The sequence below is a fragment of the Rhea americana genome, unplaced genomic scaffold (genome assembly GCF_003343005.1).
Source record: "Rhea americana isolate MKP2758 unplaced genomic scaffold, rheAme1 scaffold_14, whole genome shotgun sequence".
Classification (NCBI taxonomy): domain Eukaryota; kingdom Metazoa; phylum Chordata; class Aves; order Rheiformes; family Rheidae; genus Rhea; species Rhea americana.
The window spans coordinates 1,249,140-1,275,309 of record NW_028185483.1 but is presented as its reverse complement, the minus strand read 5'-3'; the positions used below and the strand labels follow the sequence as shown (position 1 = coordinate 1,275,309).

The 26,170-nt window shown below is 37.9% G+C and overlaps 1 protein-coding gene across 1 annotated transcript in view; it reads right to left on the bottom strand.

Moving 5' to 3' along the window:
* Positions 1–29: 29 nt before the first annotated feature.
* The window catches only part of CLSTN2 (calsyntenin 2), a 422,996-nt gene continuing 396,855 nt past the window's right edge, over positions 30–26,170 (bottom strand). The window contains exons 12-19 of the mRNA XM_085298685.1: positions 15,226–15,392; positions 11,976–12,124; positions 10,519–10,742; positions 7,970–8,140; positions 7,226–7,371; positions 5,747–5,870; positions 3,996–4,180; positions 30–3,315 (exon numbers count right to left, since the gene is read on the bottom strand). Of these exons, the coding sequence (XP_085154811.1) occupies positions 3,103–3,315; positions 3,996–4,180; positions 5,747–5,870; positions 7,226–7,371; positions 7,970–8,140; positions 10,519–10,742; positions 11,976–12,124; positions 15,226–15,392 (1,379 nt within the window). The 3' untranslated portion in view covers positions 30–3,102. The remainder of the gene's footprint in view (positions 3,316–3,995; positions 4,181–5,746; positions 5,871–7,225; positions 7,372–7,969; positions 8,141–10,518; positions 10,743–11,975; positions 12,125–15,225; positions 15,393–26,170) is intronic.

The following is a 26,170-nucleotide window of genomic DNA, read 5'->3' as shown; positions in this document are numbered from 1 at the left end:
GGGTGGGTGTGCGCGCGCACACGTGTGTGTTCCAGTTTGATTTTAAGCAACTAGTTTATATCAAAAAATAATCTATAAGGAGGCAAAGGGATTATTGTTAGAATTATTTCTAAATCATTCTAATGAAGCCGCTGCTGACCAATTTTATAGGAATATTCTAAGGTTCATTTTGTGAAGAAATAGCCTGCTTGTTCTAAAATTTTGTGACCATCTTTCTGATTATTTAAATGAAAAATGCTGTGTAACAACTCACCTCAATAAGTAACAAAAATAAGTACAATGATGCATTTTAGTTTGCTGAATATGCTGATGCAAACCATTTTTAGGATAAAAGGTTTCTGCATTACTTGGCTTAAGTCTGAAAATGTAGGTATATTTACAATAGAGAAAATACTTCACGTCTGCCTCTTGTGTAAGAGACCAGCATGGCCTGAACAGATTTGCTTCCAGTAACAAAAATATAAAAAACTATTAGGTTAAGAAACACACCTATGATGCCATGAACATAAAAAAAAAAAAACAATTAAAGGCTGTCAAATAAGGTGGCAAGTTGCTGTTTTCAAGTGCCCTAGTATTTGTAATAGTATCAACAATAGTAAGAATTAGGAACAATAGAGATGTTAAAAATAAATCCTAGTTTAGTTTTAAATCTGAAATTGACTTTTATATGCCTAATTGTAATTTAAAAAAATCTTTTTCTGAGCAGAAAGCTTTGCTTAGATACGTGCTGCAAATAACCATAATGAAGAGCCTGTTTCATGTCACTGACAAAAATTAACAATGAAATAATGATGTCCCCCCCCCCTTAGTATTTTCTTATTTAACTCTCTGGAAGAAAAGTGATGAATAGATTTTGTAATGATTTATTTATTTTCATAGTTGGAAATGGTCTAATGCAAGTCTTTTCTAAGATACCACGTCTATAAATAGAAAATTTAGCCGATTCTACAATCCTTATTCCTGCAGATATGGTTTATTTATCTGGGCTTGGTTCTGCAAATATTCATGTGTATTTAATTCATGTGAGAGACTGCAGTAACCATAAAATGGGACTGCACACATACATAAGAAAACTTCTAAGTGGCCAGTTCCAAGTCTTAACAGTCATGTGTCAGATCCCTCAGCTTAAAATAAATAGCATGAAGAAAGATCTCTAACTTTCAAATAAATTCAGGCGAGTCTTTTGATAACTTTCTTGTTGTTAAGGTCCAGTTGCTGTCAGCCTATCCTGACAGCTATCAGATCCAGAAACTGGAATTAAAAGACAAGACCAACTCCCTCTCGCCGCAGTACAGTCTTTACATTGCAAGGCCTGCATGAGCTCAGGTGCTAATAAACAGATAAAGTATTTAGAGATGGCCGCCCTCCAGATTTCTTAAACTCTAGGAGAAAGTGTTACTCTTTGCAGGATCAACTGCCAGTCACAGGCGGCCAGTAAAGTCCTGTTGTGGTGAGACTGACTACTTGTTTCTTTGGGAGACAGGGGAAGAGGAAGTGGCTCATTTTACAGCAAATTACAAAAACAAAAGCAAAAGTCAATGATGAAACTGTGAAGAAAAGGAAATATTTAGAAAAAAGCAGAAAAGCCACAAGGCAGCATTCACTTCCATGCCGTTTTGTTTTTATGCATCAGAATAGTTACCCTAGAAAGTGCGGTATCATTGGGTATGCATATCATTTGAAGATACAAAATTATTAAGGAACGGGGACAGGAAACACACCACACAGACATACCAACACATTACACATAGCTTGTTTTTTCTCTTTTTTTTTTCTTTGAACAGTGCTTAAGAAAAATATGCTGTGTTACCATAACAAACTAAAATACTCTCACAAGCTTTTAAAGAGTTTTTTTTTTTTTTTTTTTAAACTACTTTTGGCTCCAAGTAGGTTTTATTTGTTCTACTTTATAAAACCTTTTGTCAATGATAACGGCTTCATGAAGATGAAAAAAGAGTTGTTATGAACATGAAAGACAGCTGACAGTTGTCTATGACGTCTGTCACTTACTTTCTCTTGTGCCACTGTTATTTGGTGAGTAAGGGTACAGAAGAAATAGGGCATAATGTTTATAGAACAAAGCCAGACAGGAATTCACACTGGCTTTATTCAGTAAAGCAAACGGGAACATTTTCCTCACATAAAATCATTGGTTAAATCCCCACCACACATAGCTATTGAATAATGGGCATCACTTATTTTCCGCTTCTTCAGTAAGATACTGTAGCAAGCTAATGATTTTGCAAGACAGACTGTAAAGCATTGATTTGCTGCAAATTGCTGAATCCATAACTAATGAGCAGCTCTACAGATTTTTCAGTAAATCATTCCCATTGCAATTTACATTTTGCCTAGGACAGTATTACTCAATCTGTGCACACAGAGTAATTCGTATTTTTTGGTAACACCAACAGGGGATGCTGAAGGTTTTTTTTAAACTCTGGTAAGTTTTCCTGGGTGGGCTGGATAAAACCTGTCTTCAGGGTTCTGACAGCATTTCTGAAAAATACACTGTCCATTCTACACAGGCACACACGCATCCCATGGTTAAGTAAGTCCTAAATAATACCTTGTAGAAGACAGTTAACATCCAAGAAGAGAAGACACATGGAATTCCATCTCTGTCACAAGCAGCACTAGAACTCTGCCCTAATTTGAAGGTGGATTTTATTTTACATGTAAGATTATGAAGCCAAATGGCAAATGTGTTTTTGGACCCACACAAGTAATTCTTCATAACAAGCTGAAATCTTTCCTTTATGAAAAAATAGCAAAGGCAAAAACCTCTATGGATTGAGTGACAGGACTTCTGTCACATATCTGTGGTACAGAAACAGGAAATTGAGGACTAAGCTAACAGATCAAGTTCCAGATGCCTCTATTATCAGTGACACCAGTACGTTTATACTTGGTTTTCTCCAGGCTTTGCAACTCACACCTAGGAAGAGGGTCAGTTCTATCATTATCAATTACTACAACAAAATCATTTTAGGCAAAAACAGTTATAGGCAAGCAGAAGTTCAAATCCTGTCAATGAATTCATAGACTCTGAAAAAACATTGTATTGGTGTTTACAAAAGGATCAGTGTGGCAGAAGGGCTCTTAGTAGGGAAGTGTTGAATCATCCCACTCCAACTGCTCTTGCCTGGTGGCATTCTGTTTGTCTCCCTTTCGGACAACCACTTCCTCTTCCTCCTCCTCTTCCTCCTCCTCCTCACTCTCCTCTGATTCAGCACTTGTTGTGTCTTCCTCTTCATCTTCTATCTCTTCTTCCTCCTCACTCTCCTCTTCTGCCTGATGAGGCTTTTCGTATTTCTATAGTACATTTAAAGAAATGAAAGAGAGACTGTAGAAGAAAATTGCCTAGTTGCTAGCCAGTGGCTGTGTGAATGTGAACACGTTCCACATATAGAAAAGCTAACATGCTGGGAGAATATGCTATCCTTATGTGAACATTAGGCATCAATTATGATACAGCTGACTGATTGATAGTAAATATTCAGAAACTGTTTTAGTAAGTAAGTGGTATCTGTTGCTTAGTCAAACTGCTGAAGTTTAATCCTTCCACATCAGTTTCTTTAAACTGCTGATCACTCCCTGTTTTCTGAATTACTCCTGTTTATGTATTAGTATATACATTTTTAGCTTAGTATTTACATTTTTAGGTTAGATCATTTTGGGAGCCTGGGGTATAAATATATACAATGAATGGGGAGGAAGTGGTTTTGTACCCAAGAATTCTTCACCATCCAATTTAATAATACATATGACAACAAATATTAGTAAGTAAGTGCAAAATTACATGTTATCATGGTGTGCAGAGTTTATATTTGAGAAGGGCTCTGAATGTATTTAGACACAACCTGTTATTCCAGGTCCCCACCTAAATAAATGTACTCTGAAAAAGCCTTAAAATGCACTACTAGGTAAGCTATCAGCCCAGATAATAACTTAGTAATAATAGCATGCCATAATATCATGCCTCAGTTATGTACCTCCATGGGGTTGATGGTAATTGTCAAAGCAGAATCATCCCAGTCCATTTCATTTTCTTTACCTCCTTCATTGTCTGTGGAGCTCTGCTGATGAGCTGTCCGAATTCTGTAGACGCCCAAGGCTACGATGAAAACGAGTATACTCACACAGATTATGATAACGACAGTAGCCACACTTGGAACAACTGAAACAAAAGGCGGAAATGGCGGTGGGATCACATCTGTGGAACAAATTGTCTAAAAAAAATCACTGATTGCATACCCGATTGTCTATGTTCTGCCCTCAGCCCCTCTTCCTTTAGGTTTCTGCTGTCTGCCTGGGACTACAGGAAATGGTGACAAGTTACCATCTACTAGGGCAGAATATATATGAATGGCATTGACAAATAGCTGTTAATGAGCATTATAAATCTCAAATGAAAAGTGAGTTTGCCTTTCTTTTTTTAACCCAATTTACTACAAAAGACAACTGCAGAATGAATTAGTTTCTGAACAACAGTTTTCATCAGTCAAGTTATCTACGTATTATCCCTGATTACAGCTAATTAAAGCGTTAACCTCACTTGTGTGGAACAAGCGTGTATCAAGCTTATATTTTAGACAGTTTCAAACAAACACTTGTACTGTGATTTCAATCTCAAATTCCAAGACCTTGCAGCTCTATTGGCATGTATTTATTACAGTCTTGCTGGCAGACTCTTACAGATTCAGACATCCTCTTCACTGCCCTCTTGCACTCCTGGAAGCCTCTCTCTCCAGCTAGTCACAGGAAGACAGGTCTTTAAACTACCCTTATGTTACCAGCTCCGTAACTGTACAGGTTAGTACAGAAATCCTGCTATTTTCTGTGTATCCTTGCTACCTATGTATTGAAGTGCCATGTCCTACAGTAGTTCTGTACCCCATTATATTGCCTTGCCCTGCCTGTAAGAATGGAGTACTTCTTTGTTTCTCACAAACATTAGGGTTAAAAAAACAGTTTTTAACAGTTCCGGTATTAGCAAAATATCTGCAGAAGCATACAGAAGCATACAGTGATTTTTTTTATAATACCTACATGTAACTCCCTACAATTTGCATCAGCTTTCTCTCTCTACCTAGGTATCCTGCAGCTAAAAACATCTCAGGATCCAGTATTTAAGCAAGTACCTTTGACTTTGATTTTGTTTCACTGAAAAGGCTTCTGATGTGGGTAGGTATTTAAACATACACAGCTAAAACATTCTCAAATTCTGGATTTAACATATGCTAATACTTGCCCACACTTGGCTAGGTGGATCTGTCTTCTGTCCAGATAGTGCTAGACTTAAGTCTGGACAGCTGCTAACAGAAGGACTGCAGCACTTACTTATTTATTAAAAAAAAAAATCATTTTGCCCAGCAAGGAGTGGGCAGAAATCAGTAAGCCATCGGAATTCAATTATACAAAGACAATATGAGCATAAATACTACCCTTCATACCACATATTACTAGAAATGAGACACTTACTTTGTTAACTAGATGGGTTGAAGTAGACAGCCCTTTATGAAGACTTTAACAACGATGCTAGCTTTTAATTGTAAAGTACCTCCTCCTCAGGAAGAAGAGAATTAAATGTTGCCTTCCTTTATACCTGTGCAATGATGGCTGTGAGGTTGCACAAGATAGGACTGTGGGCTCCAGGGCTTAATTTGTTGACTAGGCTGAATCACAAGGGAAATATTAACATGGCAAAATCACTAAGAGCAGTTACTATAAGATTTTCACATACCTGAGTTGGGAGAAGCACTTATGCTTCCCTCTGGGTGGTGGACAGGCTGGAAAAATTGCGGCTGTACCATCATATGATTTACCTGGTCCATAAAGTTGGAGTTGGAGCTGTGTAGAATATTAATCTGGCACAAGATGATAAGAATATGAGATCAGATACTAGAAAGTGCTCTGTATGCCAAGCCTGCTGGCACCACATATTACACTGTATAATGAAGTTCATCAGCAGACAGGAACATTATTATATAGAGCTTATGGACCAAATTCATTTTTCAGTCTAGAGAAAAATACAAAGGCTAATGTATTTCTTATTATTAGCAGTCCTTTAGCTATTGACTTTGAACTGACACAGGAAAGGAAGCTCTTTTTTTAGTTTTACCTATCTGTGAAGTTGTGCCTTTTTCTCTATTCTAATCAGTCTGCAGGTGTTCCCTGAAGGTTAACAGGAGGTTTGTCACTCTGGACATTGACAGTTTCTCAAACTGGTTGAGACTAAAACCAAAATAATACGAGAGGATATCTTGTTTTTTCATGTTTCCCTTCTTTCAGCCGAGTCATTTGAAGATAATACCGCTTCTCTGTCCTACTCACAATTAATGTTGTAAGCAAAAAACCCTGAAGTCGGTCTCAGGGCTGTACCATCCTGCTGCAGAATGCTAAGGTGTACAAGGAGGATTTTTCCGTGTCACCATAAGAACCTAATTTTAAGTTTTGTGCATATGGTTAAGGAGGTCCTCTCCCTCTCCTTTTAGTTACTTGGTACCTAAGTTCAAGACTGAATAACTCGGTTCTGCAGAACAGGTCCGTAATTTTGCTGATATGCATCAGCACTAATTCTCAGTCACTGTGCTGCACTGGACTTAGCACTAGCTGACACAAGCTCAAGAGACCTATTGAAATTATCATGAGTAACAGAGCATGTCTGGACAGTAGATCCAAAAGAATATGAACGATGGCATATGACGTCTATCTTATGCACTACCTATATACTGACTTTCTTCCTCAAAGAAATCTGAAATGCAGTAAATTACTAGGAATGATCGCCATCTGATGAACAACTAATTATTAAGCTTACAGCAAGGGAACAGTGCTTGGCAAAACTGAGAAGGTAGTAACTTCAGGGAAGAAAAGTATGACAGGTGAAGTTGAAAAAAAAGCTAATCAAGGAAAAGTAATGAGATGTGATGATTTACTTCTGCTTCTCCAATAAAATACATACATAGGAGCTTTTATGTGATAATTACATCATGGAAAAATAGTGATGATGACCTGATTCTCCACAGATGGACCCACATCCAGGAGTGCCCACAGAAGAAGTCGTACTTTGTATTTGTTTGAAACTTAGACCTATCCTCATTTGATTACGGTTAGCAGAGTACGTCAATCTTTCTACAAATTTTAAAACTCAGTGTGGCTCTAAAGATGAGGTTAGTGCTCAATTTCAGGTCTAGCAAAGAAAATTTGATTGAGCTATGCTTACCTCCAAGTTAAATTCATTACTGGTGTAACGTCCATTTAGCTCTGAGCACTTTACTCTGAATTTTCTGTCAAAGGTGGCAGAAGTGTACCAATTACGATACCGAATCTGACGAAGAACCTGTTCATAGTTGTACATGGTGTCCACGCCTGAAATGGTAGCAAAGCAGTTAATAATCAGGAAGAGATGCTATTTAAGAAGTGCTCTGTACAGTACAGGAGAAAACAAATTTTCAGAGAAAATAAAAATTTATCAGAACAAACTGAAAATGGCAATGCATAAAACAGTCTCTGGTAGCGACTCCGATGCATATTATATTATGTGAAAACAGCTTTTGTAAAGGAATGTATGTCCATAACAGAGAGGTAAAATATTACAACAGCAAAGTTTTAAAATAAATTACTTTTAGCTCACTAGCAGCACTGTACACTTGTATGTGCCACAGTGATGGTCCACAAGAATCCCATACTTAAAGCAGTATTGCTATTTCCCCTGTTTGGTGAGGGGCAGGAGGTGTGCAGAACTAAGTCAAAGCTGTGCTGCACTCCACAGGATAAATGCAGCACACCAAAACAGCAAGAAGTAACAGGAGAGATGGTATCTCTTTCTGAGCCACCATCTCTCCCACAGTACATCCTGGTATTACACCTCAGAGTTCTGCCTCATTGCTTTAGAATTAGTTCTTTCATTCCAAGAATATAATTGCTGGTGGGACTGAATTAGGGCAAGCGAAGTTCATGAACATACCATAGACTGAATAGCCAGCTGTGGAATTTGTGGCATCTAGATGTTTTCCTTTAAGCTCCTCATGATCTAGTTCTAAACACTCTTTTTCAGGATCTAGTTCCATTCCGATGACCAAAATATCACAGAAATCCAAGTTGTGAAGCATTTCTTCTAATACAACTGGCTTATTAGCTATGAACACATGAGAGATATATACCATAAAAAAAGAAACTCTGAGAAATCATCACAAAACTGTTTAGTCATTTATGTGCCTTGAATCACGACTTTCAGTTTTCACCAAGATGACTGAATTATTCTTTGCTTATATTAAACACAGACTACTTGAAGCAAATCAAAAGCAAAGTATTCTCCCTGCTCAGATGCTGAAATGACAAAGGCCTAAAAATACATACAGAGATACAAGATAAATTGCATTATAATAAAAGGCATTCAAGAACAGTGCTGAAGTATAAAACTGAAATCTGATCCTAGAAAACAATTCGCATACTAACAATTCTGCTTTTCAATACTGTATTGATACCAGGCTGATATTACACACTGATTCTTGTCTCAGGGAAACTTCAAGCAGAAAAAAAAAATGCATCAAATATACGCTTGCATGATTCTCTCAGCTACTCCATGGCCCACAAAATAATTTGTATTTCAGAGGACACTATGCCATCTATCCAAGAATATGGTATTGTCATAAATAGCATGAGCCTAGCTTATGTGAGTTGGAGAAACTGAGTTGGAAACTGATTACCTTTTAGTGAGTATGCATGCTTAAAAAAAAATGTCACCGGAAGACCAGTGATTTAGTATTTTAATTCTCTGACCAACTCACCATGAAGTGGCTGGCAACACTGCTTAACCAGCTCCCTGAGACTGCCATCATAGAGATACAGAGACTGGAATCTTGGAAATTGTGACCCATTTTGTGACTCTCAAAGGATAAATGCGGCAGGAATGTATTAACAGAAGTCTTATGCTTCAGATTCCCAACTCCTGATGATGTAGTGAATTTGACTATCAGACCTCTTAAGTATTGCTGGAAACTGTTCTAATTTGTGCCAAAATTTCAGAGCCAACTCGCAAGATAGCCAAATACAAATCATACTAAGGCTGATGGGTTGGCCCATGGGAAGTTATGAGAGAGACAGGTGAGAGCTGGGTTGCCAAGTAAGGGAAAGCTGTAACTAGTCAGGCTTTTTGCTCCTGCTGTCACTGCGCATATAGGGCAGCGGTTTCACTGCTGTGAGGGGAGGACTGATTTGTCTACAGGACCAGGACAAACAACAACAGTTTTGCATTCCAGGGCTCCTGCCTGCAGCAACTGCCTACATTCTTCCTCTGATGAGAAACACCTCTGATTTAACTGGTGCTGGGATGAGGGACTACAAGGTGACTAAATCAGCCACCTCAGCTACGCCTTATCTATCATCTGCTGCAATCACAATGCTCAAGTTATATAATTTTCCCAGTAAGTGGAGAAACAGTGATGGCTAGATATACATACATAGCTGTTTTTTGGTCTGCCAGATAGTATCATCTGGCTAAGAGAAATAATGATTCAAGCTGTGTAATGCAAGAACTGAGACTCAGAATTCAGTGATCCCTTGCAAAACACAGATATTCCCCAAACCCATTATTATCTATTCATATTAACCACTATAAGTAGATTTAAAAAAGAGAAGTGGCACACTAGGAGGTGCTCGACTTCCATGTAGCTGAAGAAAATCTCCTTTGTTCCTTTTCAAGGTGAGAATCAGGCTTTTCAGGTTTCTAAGTGCTACAACAGTGATTATGCTAATAATTATTTTAGAAAAATTGGAAGCACTTAGGAACTGAACTGTAGCACACCAGTTTCTAATTCACTGAATAGTTTTGAAGATGTCAGTGTTTAGAAACATGTGGCATCATATATGGAGTGTCTCTTAAGTGTGTGAAGGACATTGATCACTCTTGTATGCAAGAATTTTTTTTAAATACCTTAATTGAATGTGAAGAATATTATGATACAGTACACTTTCCAGCATTTGAAACCATCATAATTGAAAAAGATCTCTGCAAATGAGGTTCATAGGATTGTTTCTTCATATATGTAGGAAAATGAGTCACCAGGTGACTACATTACTTACTAAACTGACTTACTGACCCAAAGGCACAACAGTAATTGGAAACAGAAAACAGACTAAAAACTCTCAAAGTCAATTACTGCTTTCCACTCTATTAATTTAACTAACAATATTATGTTAAAAGATTCTAAAGAAAATAGGTTATTTAACAGAATATATGGAGAAGGATTTCAATAGTGCAGAGGAATTACTCTAGGAGACACACAGAATGGGAAAGCTGCTTTTTTTTTTGGAAGCACATACAGATGTAAGAAAAGGGATTTATTCACTTTTCAATGTATTTTGAGTGTTCTGAGTTACAACATTACTGTTGGATAACATAGCTTAAATTCATTTGGGTGAACTGACTTCTTTTGTGTTACTTGTTTATACTTTACAAAATATGAGGGGTCATATTATTGAGTAATAAATAGTATTTAAAATAAATCCACAAACCTCTATCATTTTCTTTTAAGTCCACTGGATAGTCCATTTTAGTGACTGTGCTGACAATCTTGATGTCAGGTAACAAAGTAACACCTCTTTCAGTTTCAAACTGTGCAGCTGGTCTAGCAAAGTGGTCCATCCCACTTATTGTAATCTTGGGCTCATTGGCCTGAAACACCATTACATGCGCATCTATATCTGGGATACTAATGCAGACATCTTCACCAAAACATCTGAAAAATACATTATTCATTAACTGCATGTAATACTTTGCACATCAGAGTCACATAGCATTTCTACTGCTTCTCACCCCTTTACTTTCTCAGATCCATCTGTTTCATACTTTGACACTGTAACATAGAAGAACATATATCTGCATCACCACATGCACAGGTTAGCACTGCCAGTAACAGCTCTGTTCTACTCATCTCCTCCCACATTCACAGCTACTGAAATTACATAGGGACAGCTTAACAGATTCATGACAATCTTTGGTAAGGTCACTATGAGAATAATGTTTTGATGCTTAATTAATGTTTAACAAAGTTAATCAGTAGTTAAAAAATTAATTACGTGGTGACAATGAATTGTAGTAAACCTAACATTTAAGTTCTCAAACTGATATCTAATGACTGAAATATGTTTATTTTGTTATATGTGAACAAAAAGCCTCATTATCCATTTAAATTGGATATATCATGAACTCATTCTGGCACTCCCCCATTTTTGCTGAGGACAAGGGGGATCTGTATTAGCATGTTTGTTTGAAGCAACACTGTGCTTTTGAAGAAAATCTTGTATCATCTCTACCTTTCTGCACCTTGGCACATACCACTGACCAGCCCCAGCGTGTGCAAATTGGATTCCTTCCAGTGAAACTAAATCAGAAGCTGCTCTCCCAACACTTTGGTTAACCCACAGCACTAGGCTAACCTAGCGCTAAGTAAAAATTGTGTACAGTGTGCACGTGGGGTTCTCTGCACCAATTGTTTCACTCAACAAATCTGCTCTTCGTGCACTGTACAACCTGCTGTAACATAGACCTACCCCAGGGAAGCTCGGAGTTGGAGTGGCAGGCAGCTCTTGCATTATGTAAAACATTATGATGTGGGTACTCACACAATTGTTGCATGAGAACAGACGGACACACAGATTTCTATTTAACACAAGGCACTTACAGTTCAGTAATGACTAAGACAGAATGATCTGTAGCTTTTTAAAATGCACCTTTAGTAGTACTATAAATGTATGTGCTGTTCGGACTATAACCAGAACACAACTAAATAACATTCACAAGAAAAGTTTCTTAAAAGCAAAGTATCAAAAGAAAACAAAAAATTAATTCAGCATAAAAGTACAGATTATAATACAAAATTATCATTTATCAATGTAATTTTACATTTCTATTGAAAAAAAGTAACTCATTAAAAATAATACTAATCAGTTTAGCTCAACTATAAACTTACTGCACTTTAGATGAGACTTTGAGACGCCGTATGCCTGCAGTAGGAAATTGTCTAGAATTGATGTATGAGACCTTTCGGAGAGCTTGATTTATATTCTCAATGTCATCTCCGTCCATGACAAGGACTGACTGGGAAGGGTTGAAGTGATACTGGGAGAAATGCGTATGATTAGTATTTAAGGTATCAGGTGCAGAGTACAGAACAACACATTTTAAGGACTGTTCAACAGAGATAACTCTAAAATCTAATAATTCAAGGGAAAAAATCTTAATAGCTATTGTTGACGGAATGCTTATGTTATTCCCCAAAACATGTACTTAGCAGTCGTCTACTTGATCCATTAATATTATTGCTACAATTGATTTTATAGTAAATAAATCTAGATTTGCTTTACCTTTTCCAGCCTTACTAACTTTGCTGATAGTATCTCTGCAACCATATAGTTCAAAAACATAACTTAATGTAACTATTATTATTACATAATTTTTTAGGTCAAGTGTACTCCCACTTTAGAAATACTAGCTTCAATGACAGTAGTAGGCAGAAGCATACTTGTCTTGCTTTCTGCTTATTTTTACCCAGGGCTATCTTTTTGAGATATATTTCAACATGACTGAACAAAACAATTATAACATTTTCCTGCTACATCTTCATTAATGTCAGTCCCAATCAAGGGGATTCTGCTGTCTCTGTCTCATGATCAGTAAGTGGTGTCATGATTTAAAATGGAGCGGCTCCTTGCATAAAGCCACCTGCTCATTTGAGCTGATGCAACCTGAAAATTTGGTAGCTACCCCTACCATTGCACTGACCACAGAGCAGTCTTGCTGACCAAAAAACTTTGCTGCTATATCTGCATAGAAAATGACTGAGTTTATTTTCTATCATAAATCATCTTGATTCCTTTTTTGTCTGTTGGTTGTTTCAGTAAACCATCACCACCACAGAGAAATTCACACTCTACTGCAGAAACCACAGAACTGCACCCTTCTATCACGTGCAGTCCCTTCCTAAAGCTGGGTATTGATTATATGAACACAGTCTATCATATACAGACAGTAAGTGTCTACAGTATTCTGAAAGAAAGAGTTAAAAAGCAAAACAGCAAATAGGCTGTGAAGACCAGAATGAAGCACAGGGTTCTCTGTCAAACAGAACACAAGAGAACTGGGTTAAAGGCTTGCGAAGGAAGGTCGTAATGTCCCAAAGGGTATTTTTTAACAAAGGAGAACACTAGCACCACAACCTGCATGCACTTTTTTGCTCTTTCTGCCAACTAGCAACAGCACAGAATAAAATGATCAAAAGAAGACTCTAGCTAGCTAGTTAACTTAATAGCTCAGCTGCCAGAACAGCTGGAATGCTGCCAACAGGACCAGAGAAAGCCCTAGCCTGAGCCATTTTTGTCCTTCTCATTAAAAAATGCTAAAAATAGCAACAGTTTAGACAGTGTCGCTAAAGGCTGTTACAGATACCTGAAAATTAGGCTGCAAATATAAAAAAAAAATTTCAACACTGCTAAGTAAGAAACTGTAGCACAGCTACATTGGGCTTTTCTAGCAGGCTATAAAGGTGAAGCTTCAGGAGTCTAAAGTGACCAGCTGGAACTTCTCTCAACATCAGTTTGGCAACATCCAGTCTGCTAAGTGCCATGCAAATACTCACACGAAACCTATGTCATACGTTTGTCTGAGATCAGGTATGTTTATTTTTGACACCAGCAACTCTTTATTAATTTTCTCTTGAAGGTCAAGTGCCAACTGTTCCTCTTCCATCTAAGCTTCTTTCTGTCAGCCCCAGTAAGAAACCCTACTACAATGTATCTCTGACTGCTTCTTTGATTCTTCCCTCCTGCTGTTATACTGACTGTTGAGCTACCTGAGGAAGTAAAAATTAAAACAGTAACTTTAAAGAACCACTGTATCTCATCTGTAGCTTGGAAAATGTTTTGGAGTTTGGTCTGAAAAAGAAAAGGAGGAAAAAAACCCCTCATTTTCATTTTTCAAATTGCACTGCTAGTACCGTCAGAAAGCCAATCAATCACCCATGCTGCAGCAACAGTGGGAGGTTTAACATATTTTTTCAATCCCATGAAACAACAAATTATTTGAATACTTTCAAATTTAAGAATTTGACAATAGGGGAGGAATTACTATGGTTTTAAAAAACACTATACACCAAGTGTATACTGCTTTAATTAATGTTAAAATCCTAGCAAACACCTTACACAAGGTGTTTCAATGAACAAAAACTAAAGGTGAACGAAACACTAAAGGAAAATGTGCTGCTTCAAAGGTCTGCATGGTCTGCAACCAAATTATCTTCCCAGTTGTTTTCATTTATTTAATTTAATTTGAAGCACAGTTCCTGTGGAAGATTGTGTTTGTTACTGGTATACTACAAAATGGCTTAATTCTAACCAACCTTCGAAATGCACCAATAAAAACTTTCCAGTTTACCAAAATATAAATGGGTAAGTGTAAACATACTTGTCACCTAATAGCTGTATCAGTAAAGAAAATGCTATTTATGTAAATATTACAGAAGTTATTCAAGATCCTATATGCGTATATAAAAGAAAAGAATTGTCTCAATGAATGCAGAGCAATCTGGCTACTATGTCAATAGAAACATTGTTTTCCTTTATCTGTTGTTGTCTGATCTTAGATAAAGTATGACTACATCAGTAAAAATAGTCCTATGCACAATGAGGATGGCTAATGATTTATATGCAAATGTAAACTTTGAATTTCTTGACTTGATGCCCTTTATTGCCCAATTTTAATGTCTCATAACATATTTTCCTCTTGGAATTCCTTTTTCAAGCTTATTACATCTGGACTTCTGAGTTGCTTGTAGATGAAAGATTTGCTATTTATGCCTTCTGTTGCTTTAAAACTATTTGAAATCAAGAAGTTTAGTAATTCTTTAGAACCCTATCTATTTCTGTAGAAATACGTATTTCTGCTGAAGTACCAAAATAAGCATGAACACACAACCTGCAAATTCTTAGAGACTCTGAAATATCAGCAGCACATCATTTCCTGAGCATCTAGCTTTGAAATAATGGAAACGTTTTTCTTTGCTGCGGCACAGCTCTTCTACTGTTCAGTTTTTCCTTTGCATGACTTCATGGGAAATTACAATCCTCCTGGGAGTACATTTGTACTGTGTGTACTCTACCTTGAGCTCTCCACTTCATAAATCAGCTCTAAATTTTTATCAAAGATGATGTCAGTTCATCCCTCACCTTTATTCCTTGTCCAAGACTCTCAAGAGAATTAATGTCCAGACCTTCCTTGCAGGCCTGCAAACAGGAAATCACTTTCTGACTCTCAATTTTGCCAGGCCGGATAGTAAGACTGGCCAGACTGCCATGGAAATATTGAGCAAACCTGGGCTTGGTGACTTCACCTCCTGCAAGAAAGAGAATATGAAGCAATTACTGATACAAATACAAAGTAAAAGGCATGCAATACACTTTACAGTGTTTTATCGCACGTTTAAAGATTTAATATCTATTTTAGCCAAGTGCTTTTGCAGTCCCATTTACTGTGTTAGAATGAAGAGAATCCAAAGTAGTGTATGCCTTGTGGATTGCTAGGTGATACTCAGTGCCAGCCTGTCTTTAAGACTGTCAATATTTCTTGTATTATATTCGTGTGTTTATTGAAATGCTGGGATAGCATACTCTGAGATGAAGCATGGCTTCCCAAATCCGTGTTCCAGGAAAACACAGTATTTTCAAAAGTGTGAATAAGAAAGCTATTGATCTTCATGTTCTCAAAATTTTGACTAGGCTTCAAATAAGCAAAATTAAGTAACAACAAAAAGGGTTATCTGAGTGATCAGAATATTGGAGTGATCAAACATGAATATAAAAAAAAGTTTAAGGCCCTATGTTTATTTATACAAGTTTTTGCAAGTGTCTAATACAAGATCACTTACAAAGCCTTTCTCTCCCTAAGAAGCACAGTTCTTAGGTATGCTGCACAGTTCTTAGGTATGCTAAGAGTGGTGGCATGGCTTGAGCAAGCTAACTGCCACACTTTGTACAATTGTTTCTGAAGATACAATGTAAATTCTCGACAGAGAATGCAGGCCAGTGCGTACAGTACTACTGTACAGTGTTTAGAGGGTTTCTTTTACCCAAACCAGTGCATTTAGTGCCAGATCAGGTCTCTCCACTGACTGTTGCATGAGGCTGTCCAGCTACACTCTATTCAGCTTCACTCTGTGCAGCTTCAAAGGAAGACTGAGCTTTAGGAGATGTCAATAAAATGTGATTACATGCTGCCTGCACCAGTGATCATAGCATCTAAATTACTCTTGGGATATTAAGTGATTTACTCATCCTCCTCTAGGAGGATTTTTAGAGCTTGTCTTCCCTGTAAGTGTTAGCCTGAGTCAGTATATGTGAATTACTGCATACCTTAAGCCTGAGAGGAGTAAGAGAGTCATGCAACAGTGAAGCCATACAGACTAATTAGATTTGCAGTTGATAAGCTGTTGTAATTGGTAGATAACTCATCTCTACAGTTTGTAGCTTTAGTGTCAAATAAGGCCTATTTCTGCCAGGCCAGCTAGCTTGAACTTCAACTGGAAGACTTGTGTGTGGACTGGGGTCAAGACTGTAACAAAGTGACAAGTTTACCTTAAGCTGCTGTTGCTATCATCTTTTCTAGCGTGTGCAACAGTATAAGAACTATGAAGACTCCTGTTATTTTACATACTAAGGAAAACATACTTAGATATACTGAGAGAAAGCAAGATACCTAGGTGGGCTATTTCTTCATAGAAGCAGTTAGTTTTTTGTCTTTTATGTTAACATTGCAGCACAAACTGTCTCGCTTTATTCCAAAGAAAGATCCCCAAAGAGAGATTATTCTTTTCTAGTTTTTCATTCATCTGTGAATTATACAGAACACTTCTGGGCAGATTTTTTTTGACCTTTCATGGAAATTTTCATGTTCTCAACAGCTATAGTACAGGATTAGTTCCTACTATAATTAGACCTTTCTGGTCTAATTAGAAGACGACAATTATTTGGTAAATAGTGCAATGCAGGAACACTGGCCTTTCAGCAAAACAGCTGTTGTATTTATATATATATATATATATATATATATGTATATGTATATATATGTATATATATACACACACACGTCACCTTTAGAAGTACATATAGCTACTAATAGGCATGTATAGGCACATCAGGTTTAGGTAATTTTTGGCATTTTTTTTTTTCATGCTGGACTAGCTCTAGTCTGGTGCCATGGACAAAGCATACATTTGGGGTTTGAATATATTAGATGCATTCCTGGAGTGCATTTCCAGTTTAGCTTCATCCAGAAAGAACCCAGTTCATGCGCTCTGACGCTGCTCCACAGTGTGAATGACAGCAGAGTAAGAAAGAACAAGGAGGAGATTCTTGCTGGAAGTACAGTCCTGATCCAAACTGATACATTGATGTGGATGCACATTCAGCAGCTCCTAAGTGCTCATCTTCATTCTGTATTAGACAAAACAGTCCAACCATTCCATTCCAAATAAATCTGTGATAGTACGTAAGGATCTGCTGCAGTCTTGCCAGAAGGTAAAAGATGTAAGTGTCTCCATTTGAGTGAGTCTTCAATATATTTTTTAAGGCCCTATATTCATTTATACAGAAACTTTATTTGCAAGTTTTCTTCATGATGTGATCTTCTGGATCCCTTCCCCACATTGGGGGGTACTGGGGGTGGTGGAGAGGTAAAGATTAAATCCCCTTGAATTTCATCCACAAATTTCTTCAGTCGTCATCAGTTTGGTTCACCTCAGTGTTGGTCATTTTAGTTGGTAAGTTCCCCAAAATCTATCCTTTAATTCCAGTCTCTTAGCTAGCACAGAAAGCTGAATACTGAAAGCTGAACACTGAAAGCTGAACATAGCAGATTAACCTAACAATGTGGATACAGAAGATGAAAATTTTTCCCATCAGCAGTTAAGAATTGCATCGTTAGGTCTCTCCTTTATCCTGCTTTACTCTGCCCACAACTGAAAGTACAAGTTCTTGCTTGATTTTAACATTTCACTTTAAGAAAACCGCCACTGGGTCATTTGCAGTGATACAGTAATTCCCATAAATGATACTGAATATAGAAAGAATTCACCAAGCCCAAACCATGCTTTTAAAAATGCACTTAGAGCTGATACACCAGGAACTGCAGAATGACCATCTGGAACCATTACAGTCTCTGATGTATGTAATTCTTGTTTAAAACTCATCTGTCCTGTAAGGAATGGATGTGATTCTGAGCTTTAAATGGTGTTTCCATTAGTATTAAAATAATTGTAGGACTTCAGTTTTACATTTAGTAAGTACAGAAAGCTGTCAGCAAGGTTTTATCTGATTTCAGAAATAGAAGAGGCTCAGAAATATGGTAAAAGCATTTCCCTTTTAACCTTACCTATGTAGGACTGATTTACAATAGCAACTTGCTTTAAATTGACTGAATGGACCAACAAAATTAATGAAGCCAAATGCTCTAAAGACAAAATGAGGCCAGGTTCCAGAACAGCTCATGCCATAGCCAGTCATGAACAGCCCAGCACAGCTGTCAGACGTGAAAAGGAAACTGCATCTCCTTTCATGGCATACAAGAAAAAGCACAGCAGAGTTTTAGGAAGTAATGAAAGTCTGCCTAACCTTTAACATGTAAGCATGAAGAGTATGCTTCATTGGAAGAGGATATGACTGCAAGAATGAACTTTTAGAATTTCCTGCAAATAGAGACACAACAGAAGGAGCAGGTATTTGAAGAACAGACTTGCATACAGTGTTCACAGGAGTAAGGTTGGATTTTTGTTCAGATGTACTCAGTATTGTTGCTGTAATCAATGTTACAGAGAAGCTGTCAACTGCTATGTAAAAAAACCAAAACAAACAAGCATTCCAAGAAAACGTGAATGAAAGCTGAGAATAGAACAGTCTGTTATTGTGCCAGCAGAGAAAGTCTGCAGAACTATGCCCACAGCTCCAGTACAGTCATTCAGTTAAGCTTTTACTTGAGTTGTGGTTATCTTGTTCAACTGCAACAACTGCACTAAAACAACTGATAGCAAGGTCTGAAGGGGCACTGAAGAATGATGTAGTCTGTCCCCTAGCCCCAAGAAAAAATCATATATACTAATTGTCTAATTTGTTCTAAAATTTTCTGAAGACAGAGCTTCCCAAGCAATCCACTCCAGTTATCACTAACTAGCTTACTCCTAATAGGGAATGTGAGCTCTCAGAATATTGTCATGTCTTCCCTTTGTCTTCTTAAAGCTAAATATGACCTTTTCTTTCCATATTTTTCCTTCAGACTCTTGGCTCTGATCATCCCTGCTTTTCTTGGAACTCTTGCTATTATGAGAAATACTGACCATAGCCTGGCCACTATACCCCAGCTGTTTGGACCAGCTGGTCTCCTTTGTCTTACATAATCTTCTTAGTCCTCTAGTCTTCTTAGTGTTCCATGCATCTTACACAGAACCTCCCAGTTAATCCATGACAGTATGAATGTTAGCTGTTTCAACAAGAACAATCATCATCAACTTTGTTTGTACGATCAAAGAAGGCTATCTCACACTTTATTAGAAAGAAGAGACTGCTAAATAAACCTTCTTTATGCACTTTTTATCATAGTTAAAGAGAAAATGATATACCTGCCAGTTTCACCCTCCGAGGTGAACAGAAGTGATTTGTTCCCACTCCTATCAGAGGGTTTGTAGCATTTTGATACTTTGATATTATAATCTCAGCATTTCAGAATATTATCAGCTCAATGGTGGTATGTTAGCTTGCTGATGTGTTTCAATAGTCAGTATGTATTAGATTGCAAATGGACTAAATCTGATGCAATAAAATTGGGAAGCAGGATACAAAATTCTCACTAAAGGTGAAGCAAAATTGAGGGATAGCTGAAAGCCAACCAAGTATGATCCTGTATTCCAGTTTTGATTAAAGGGGTTACAGTCTTCATTCTCAGAAAATACAAGAAGAAAAACATTGTCAGAATAAGTTGAAAGTCCTCAGCAATTGCTCTTTTATGCTTCTCTCTTATCAGTGTTTTATTCATGCCGGTTCTGCTGGGGTAGTATGCTTGAATTGCTGTCTTTCCTTCTGTTTCCACAGTCTAATATCCTTCAAGTATTTAGTCTCAGCTTCTTAGTACGAACAAATTCAGCCCAGGATGTCCAGTGAGTTTCTCTCCAAGTACTGTCCTGACTAAAATTTTTAGCTTCCAAGATCACGTGAGTTTAAGAATATTTAAATTATCATGAAAGTGGTAATTCTGTAGAATGTAAAACGACAAGACACAATTATAACTAAAGCTGGTAATAACAGTGTTTTTTACAGGATGTTACCCAAATTCTTCTAAGTACTGATCTTTTCAACTAGAGATCCTCTGACACTAAGTATCACGCGTTTTATGCTCTTGCAGTTCCACACATGGCTGATATCTGTCTCAGACCCACTGCGCAGCAGGAATTGTCTGTTTGGGCAGTCTGTTTGGGAATAGGCAGTTCTGTTGTCCGAACGTGACTCATAATGGAAATTACTACATGCTGAGAAACAACCTAACAAAAAGGCAGGAGCTACTCCCACAGATCTTACTGCTCCGAGATACTTGGAACCTACTAGTGGTTCTGACACCAAACAGCCTAAGCAACAATATTTCTGATGTAATGCAGAAGATCCAAGTATACTATACAGGTCTCCAGACCAACAATTCTGAGAACAAAGTGGAGCTCCAGTGATGGTAATTTTGAGGTAATCCAAGTGTCCTGTTTTTTTTCTATTTTCCAGTGGCACAATGAAAAATAAAATGTTTGGTAGTATAAGATCTGCTAGTTTCTCCAGAGAACCTGGATCATCCAGTTTAACCTACATTGCTTCAGCCAGTTTCATGGGATTTTTTGCTGTCAGGATCATCTTGCACCTTTAAGCTTAGTCAGATGCCACTCAACTCCACAAAGATCTTACAGTAGAATAAATACCTTCGAGAGTAAGAAAATTCATTCTGCAACAGATTTATATGTTGTGTTTTTCACTTAGCTCTATGTCTGTATTTTTTCATATGCTGATCTAGATTTGTGCCTGCGAATACTAGTTCTTAGGGCACAGTTAAGGCTTGGCTAACTCATGGGAGCAACAGAAAAAAACTTTCCTGTTGTCAGTCGCGGGGGGTAGGTTGATAAATCAGCAACAAATAGAAGAGTGAAATAACCCAACAGAATGACATTACCATTACTCATTCTCATTACAAACTCTGCCTTACAGATCTCAGCTATTGTTTCTTCCCTTTCTTAAATGTAAACGTTGTAGTCTCCATTACATTTGTGAAGCAACAGAGGTCACACTGTTATTCAGACCCTGATGATAAAATTGTGCATTGCTTTTTCACTTGACACAGCACTTACTTCCACTCCCAAAGTCTGGCAAATACAGACAGATGGATGTTGGCTTTTTGGCATTAACTCAATCCTCATAATGGGGAGATGGTGTCAACAGACTGTGGGAGACAGCTAGAGGAACTGTCAATGTACATAATTTTTCACTATAATACTGCTCACTGTTTAGTCATTGTCAAAGTGGCTTTTATCACACACTTGAGTTGCTGAAATAAGTTTTCTGCTCTGGGACTCTTCTTGTTCTCTGCTCATTCTGTTTTTTTCTGCCTTGAACTGTATCAGTGGAGAACAAGTAGGCCAGCTCATCCACTAGAGACGATGAGGTCCATCCCACCAGAACTTTACCCAGGGTCACCTTGGTAAAATCTTCCGGAGTTATTTTTTTTCATAAACACTGGTGGAGGAGAATGGAGATGACACATACTAGCACCAAAACATACAGAAGAGGAAATGTCTTGCCCAGGCCTGCTAAGATCCTCACATTATAATGGCCATTTAATTCATATAATAGGCCATTTAGTATGGTTCAGATTAAGAGATAGTTGATTCATAAACTAAGTGTGAGGTTCAAAGGGGCTGCCAAAGTAAAGCGAGGGCTGCTACAATTATCTGGCCTCTAATATCCTAATTTCAGTCTAGCAGTAGGCTTAGGCAGGGGCAGCTCCCACACTAGGGACAGCGGGTGCCACTTTTCAACTCTCTGACTACCTCTGAGTCTTATTTCCCCGCTGTGCTGTTCAAAGTCGGTACCTGTGCTTGCTCCAAGCCCAGCACCAGATCACACTGGAACAGGAATTACACATCAGAGGAAGAAGAAAACACCAGAAATGGCCGTATGCTGCATCTGCACAACAGCCCTCCATGGGGAGTGATCAAGCTCCCAATGATAGCAAGACTTTAAAATTACAACAGTACTTGGCATATACCTAGACAGTCACAAGCAGTTACAACTGATGTTTGAAATTTCAAACACAACAGCCTATGCGTAAAGTTAAATCTAATTAATTTTAAATTAGTAGGTTGCAGACGCCTGTCCTACTGATGGGCAAGTAAATCGAGATGACTGCCTTATACATGTAGAGAAAAACAGATGCTTCTAGAACACACTTTACATTGTCCTTAACATCTGAAATATGACAGATGAGTCACAATGAGGGGAGACTAAGGACTGTCATCAAGCAAACACTTAGTGAACCTCCAACAGGAAGTTCTGTTATGCACCATACCGGGGAGTCAAGGGGAAACTGAAGATTCTCAGGGTCTTTATCAGGTTACAGTACATTCATGACTGGGGCAGATGACTATTTTCATGGAGCATTTCTTTTTAAGTTCACTTTGGGTTGAAGTGTGTCAGATGTTGATTATTTTTGAATTTTACAATTGTAGCATTTTGATGTCAGAGATATAACGGGCTATTTGCATTAACTTACCAATCTCCAACGCACAGTCACGTGTTTTTGTCAAAATAACTGACTTTATTGATCTTGCAGATCTTCTTTTAGCCCTTTCTGCTTTAGCCTAATCATGAATATAAAGTAATTATCAAGGCAGCCTAAGTACGAGATTTTCAAAAGAAATGATGAATTAAGAGAATTTTCAACTGAGATGCAATTCTTCTGAGACATTATAGACTCTCATTATACTGAACTAGATAATTAAGGAATGATCAATTTATACTGGGTCTGTACAAAAATACTCAGGTGAATTTGCGACTTGCTGCAAGACTTTCCGGTTCTGAAACTCACATAATTTCTCTGCTCCTCTTATTAAGCCAGTTTAGGGAACTGGATTTAATTCCCTGGCAAGTCAGTTGGCTGTTAAACAGGAGAAACCTAACACAGACTTCAGGAGGAGTCCCAGTTAGAGTTTTTATATTGCCAGAGCTTCCCCACACAAGACAGTTAGCACTTCTTGTATCATTAAGCCAAGAAACTTGCTCAGTAAGCATGGCAGTATTTCAGTCTCCCCTGCCCTTGGTAGTCATCTTAACCTGATAACCTCACAAGCTTCAGGCTTTGAAGCATTATCTAAAATAGGTAAGTACTGAGAACACTAAGGCTACCTGCTCTTAAGTGGGCCTATGCTGATCTATCTCTGTGCAATACTTCCACAGATCGAAAGTTTGGTATAACTTATGCCATTTAAGATAATTTTTCTCAAGGTAAGAAAAATGTTCTCTAATCCCTCATGATTAAACTAGTATATTATTGTTATTCCTAGGGCGCCTGGGCAAAATGCTGACAATCAAGGAAAAAAGCCACAATTCTGTGTTTCTCAGAGCAGATTACAGTCCAAGCTATGTTAATTCCACACATGAAATTTTAACACTACAATTCTGTTCCCCCCAAAACATCCCTGTGCTGTTGCATATTCCCCAGTACAGAAATATAATTAAATAAGGGATATGTATCTACATTGAATTAGTGACAGATATGAATATGAATTCAGCTCTCCAAGAAAACACCTTCATAAACTAACCTTCCTACACATTTATATTTCTGCTACTGCTAAAATTCCAGTAAAGATTTGTGAAGTGCATTGAATTCTACTGCATCTTGGTTTTGATGAGAAAAGGGTTGATAGAGAATACCGATGCACTATTAGAAGCATCAGTATGCAGCCAATCAGGGTCACATTCTGTTGAAATCTGCCTAGGTGTCTTCCATTAATTTGTTTGCTTGGCTTACTCCACTGAGGCCTCAGGTTGGTGCAGCCTGCATCAAGCCCCAAGACATCATCCACAGGGTGTTAGGATGCACAGGTCAGAAATGCAAAGTACAGGGGCTCTGTGTTTGCTGAAAGTTCTAATTTCTGAGGGAAATCCAAGGTTGACTGGTAGAGGCTGCTGTTGCACCCCGTATATTTGGCGCTCAGTGATCTGATCCTCTCCAGCTACACAACTCTCAACATAATCTCTTTGAATGGTAAGTTCTGTGACTCAGTGACTGATACGTCAGAGAGTGCCTAGAAGATAAGGTTATTCTGCGGAAAGACTGTAGCAATTTGGTCCCCAGTCTAGATCAGGGAGAGAGGAAAATGACAGAACACAAAAGAAAAATGGAATAGGAAACAGAAATTACTTAGAAATTACAGTAGCTTTTTACTGTATTCATGGTAACACAGTCTGCTTGCTGACAGGCTTCTCCTAAAGAGCCTCCCCTGTACAACATGGATGGCCGAAGTTAATTGCATAGTAAAGCTCCAGGACACTACTGGAAGTAATGACTTACAGTCATGGTAAGCCACAGTATAACCTTGTGACAGTAATTAACTTGTGTCACTACTATCTTGACAGGATTTGGGGAATGATGCATGAAGAAACCATTCTGGAGGAGGGTGGAGGTGGAACTCAGGACCTTTTCAGAGAAAGCTGGAGGAAGTCTGTTTGCATCCTGTGGTATATCAGATGATTAGACTATCAAAACAGGTAACTTGTTCCCTATTTCTGGCTATCTTTGCCACAGAAAGATTAGCAGTATAAGGATCAGAGTAGGAACCTATAAATTTTGCTTTAATGGAAGAAATTTCTCACTCTGTAAGAAGGTCCACTGGCCTCAGATAAACTGAATGAAAAATAATGATCTCACTCAAAGGAGAACTTACTAGCGTAAGCTGCTGGAAAGGGCTCCAGGATAAGCTAACCTTATTTGTTTGTATTTCTTAGGAGAAAGAAACAGGATTACAAAAGCTAGAAGGGGGAATAAGAATGATTTACTCGTTAAAAAGGTGAAAAATGGGAATCAGGAAGCTGATTCTTTTCTTTTCCTGATGCGCATTTCTCAAGAGAGGGTGACCTACCCTCTCAGTGTTGCACTTTATCCTCCTAACATTAGGATAATTATATTTTACTGCTGTAGAACTGTATTATCTCTTTATTGTTTGGAAAGCTCTTGAGGATCTTTAGCTAGAAAATCTTATCTAAGGTCAAAGTGCTGGGTTTAATTTTTACAGAAGAAGAGGTTCATGTGGACAGTGCTTCTCAGCTATGGAAAATAAATTCTGATGGCCAGATTCACAATTGATGAAATAAAAGCAGTGCCTCTAGCAACTCCATCTAATACCCGTGCCACAGTTTCAGCCCCCAACCATTTGTCCCAGAGGTCACAGTAGTCAAGGGTTTAGCTGCTCTGATGGACTCATCAACCACAAGACCTGGTGCAGTAACACAACACAAGCAGTAGAAATAAATTCCTGTTTTAAAATGGCAACAAAGCCTCCCAAATACCCATCCAACTCTAACTACTTTTAAAAGGGAGGAAAAAAGGGTAGCTTGCTATAGCTTTAATACATTAGTGGGTAATAAAGCTGTATTATTGTTACTGTTGCTAAATGTTTTTTTAAATCATCTTCCTCTGGATACCACACATTATAGTGCATAAAGACTCTATTTGGAAAGGCCAGCAATTTCACATTCATCAAGTTAAATTTGGTTGTATGATGTTTATGCTCTTACAATTGGTAAATGTTTTTATGAGACCTCAGATGTTTTGAGGCTCAAACGGTTTATTTAAAAGACAAGGTCTTTTAAATAAAAAATGGCAGATTATACCGGAGTGATAACCAGAACCTACCTCCAAATAGGAAAAAAAAATTAAAGTGCATATGTCAGAACAAAATGCAAAATGGTTTTTATACAACTTGCCTCATGCCCACTATGCCCCTAAAGCTAGAAACCAGCCTCCAGGCTTCGTTTCAGGTAACTTGGTGACTTGCTGGATTGCAGTAAACTTTACCTAGTCCTCAATGGACACTAGGAA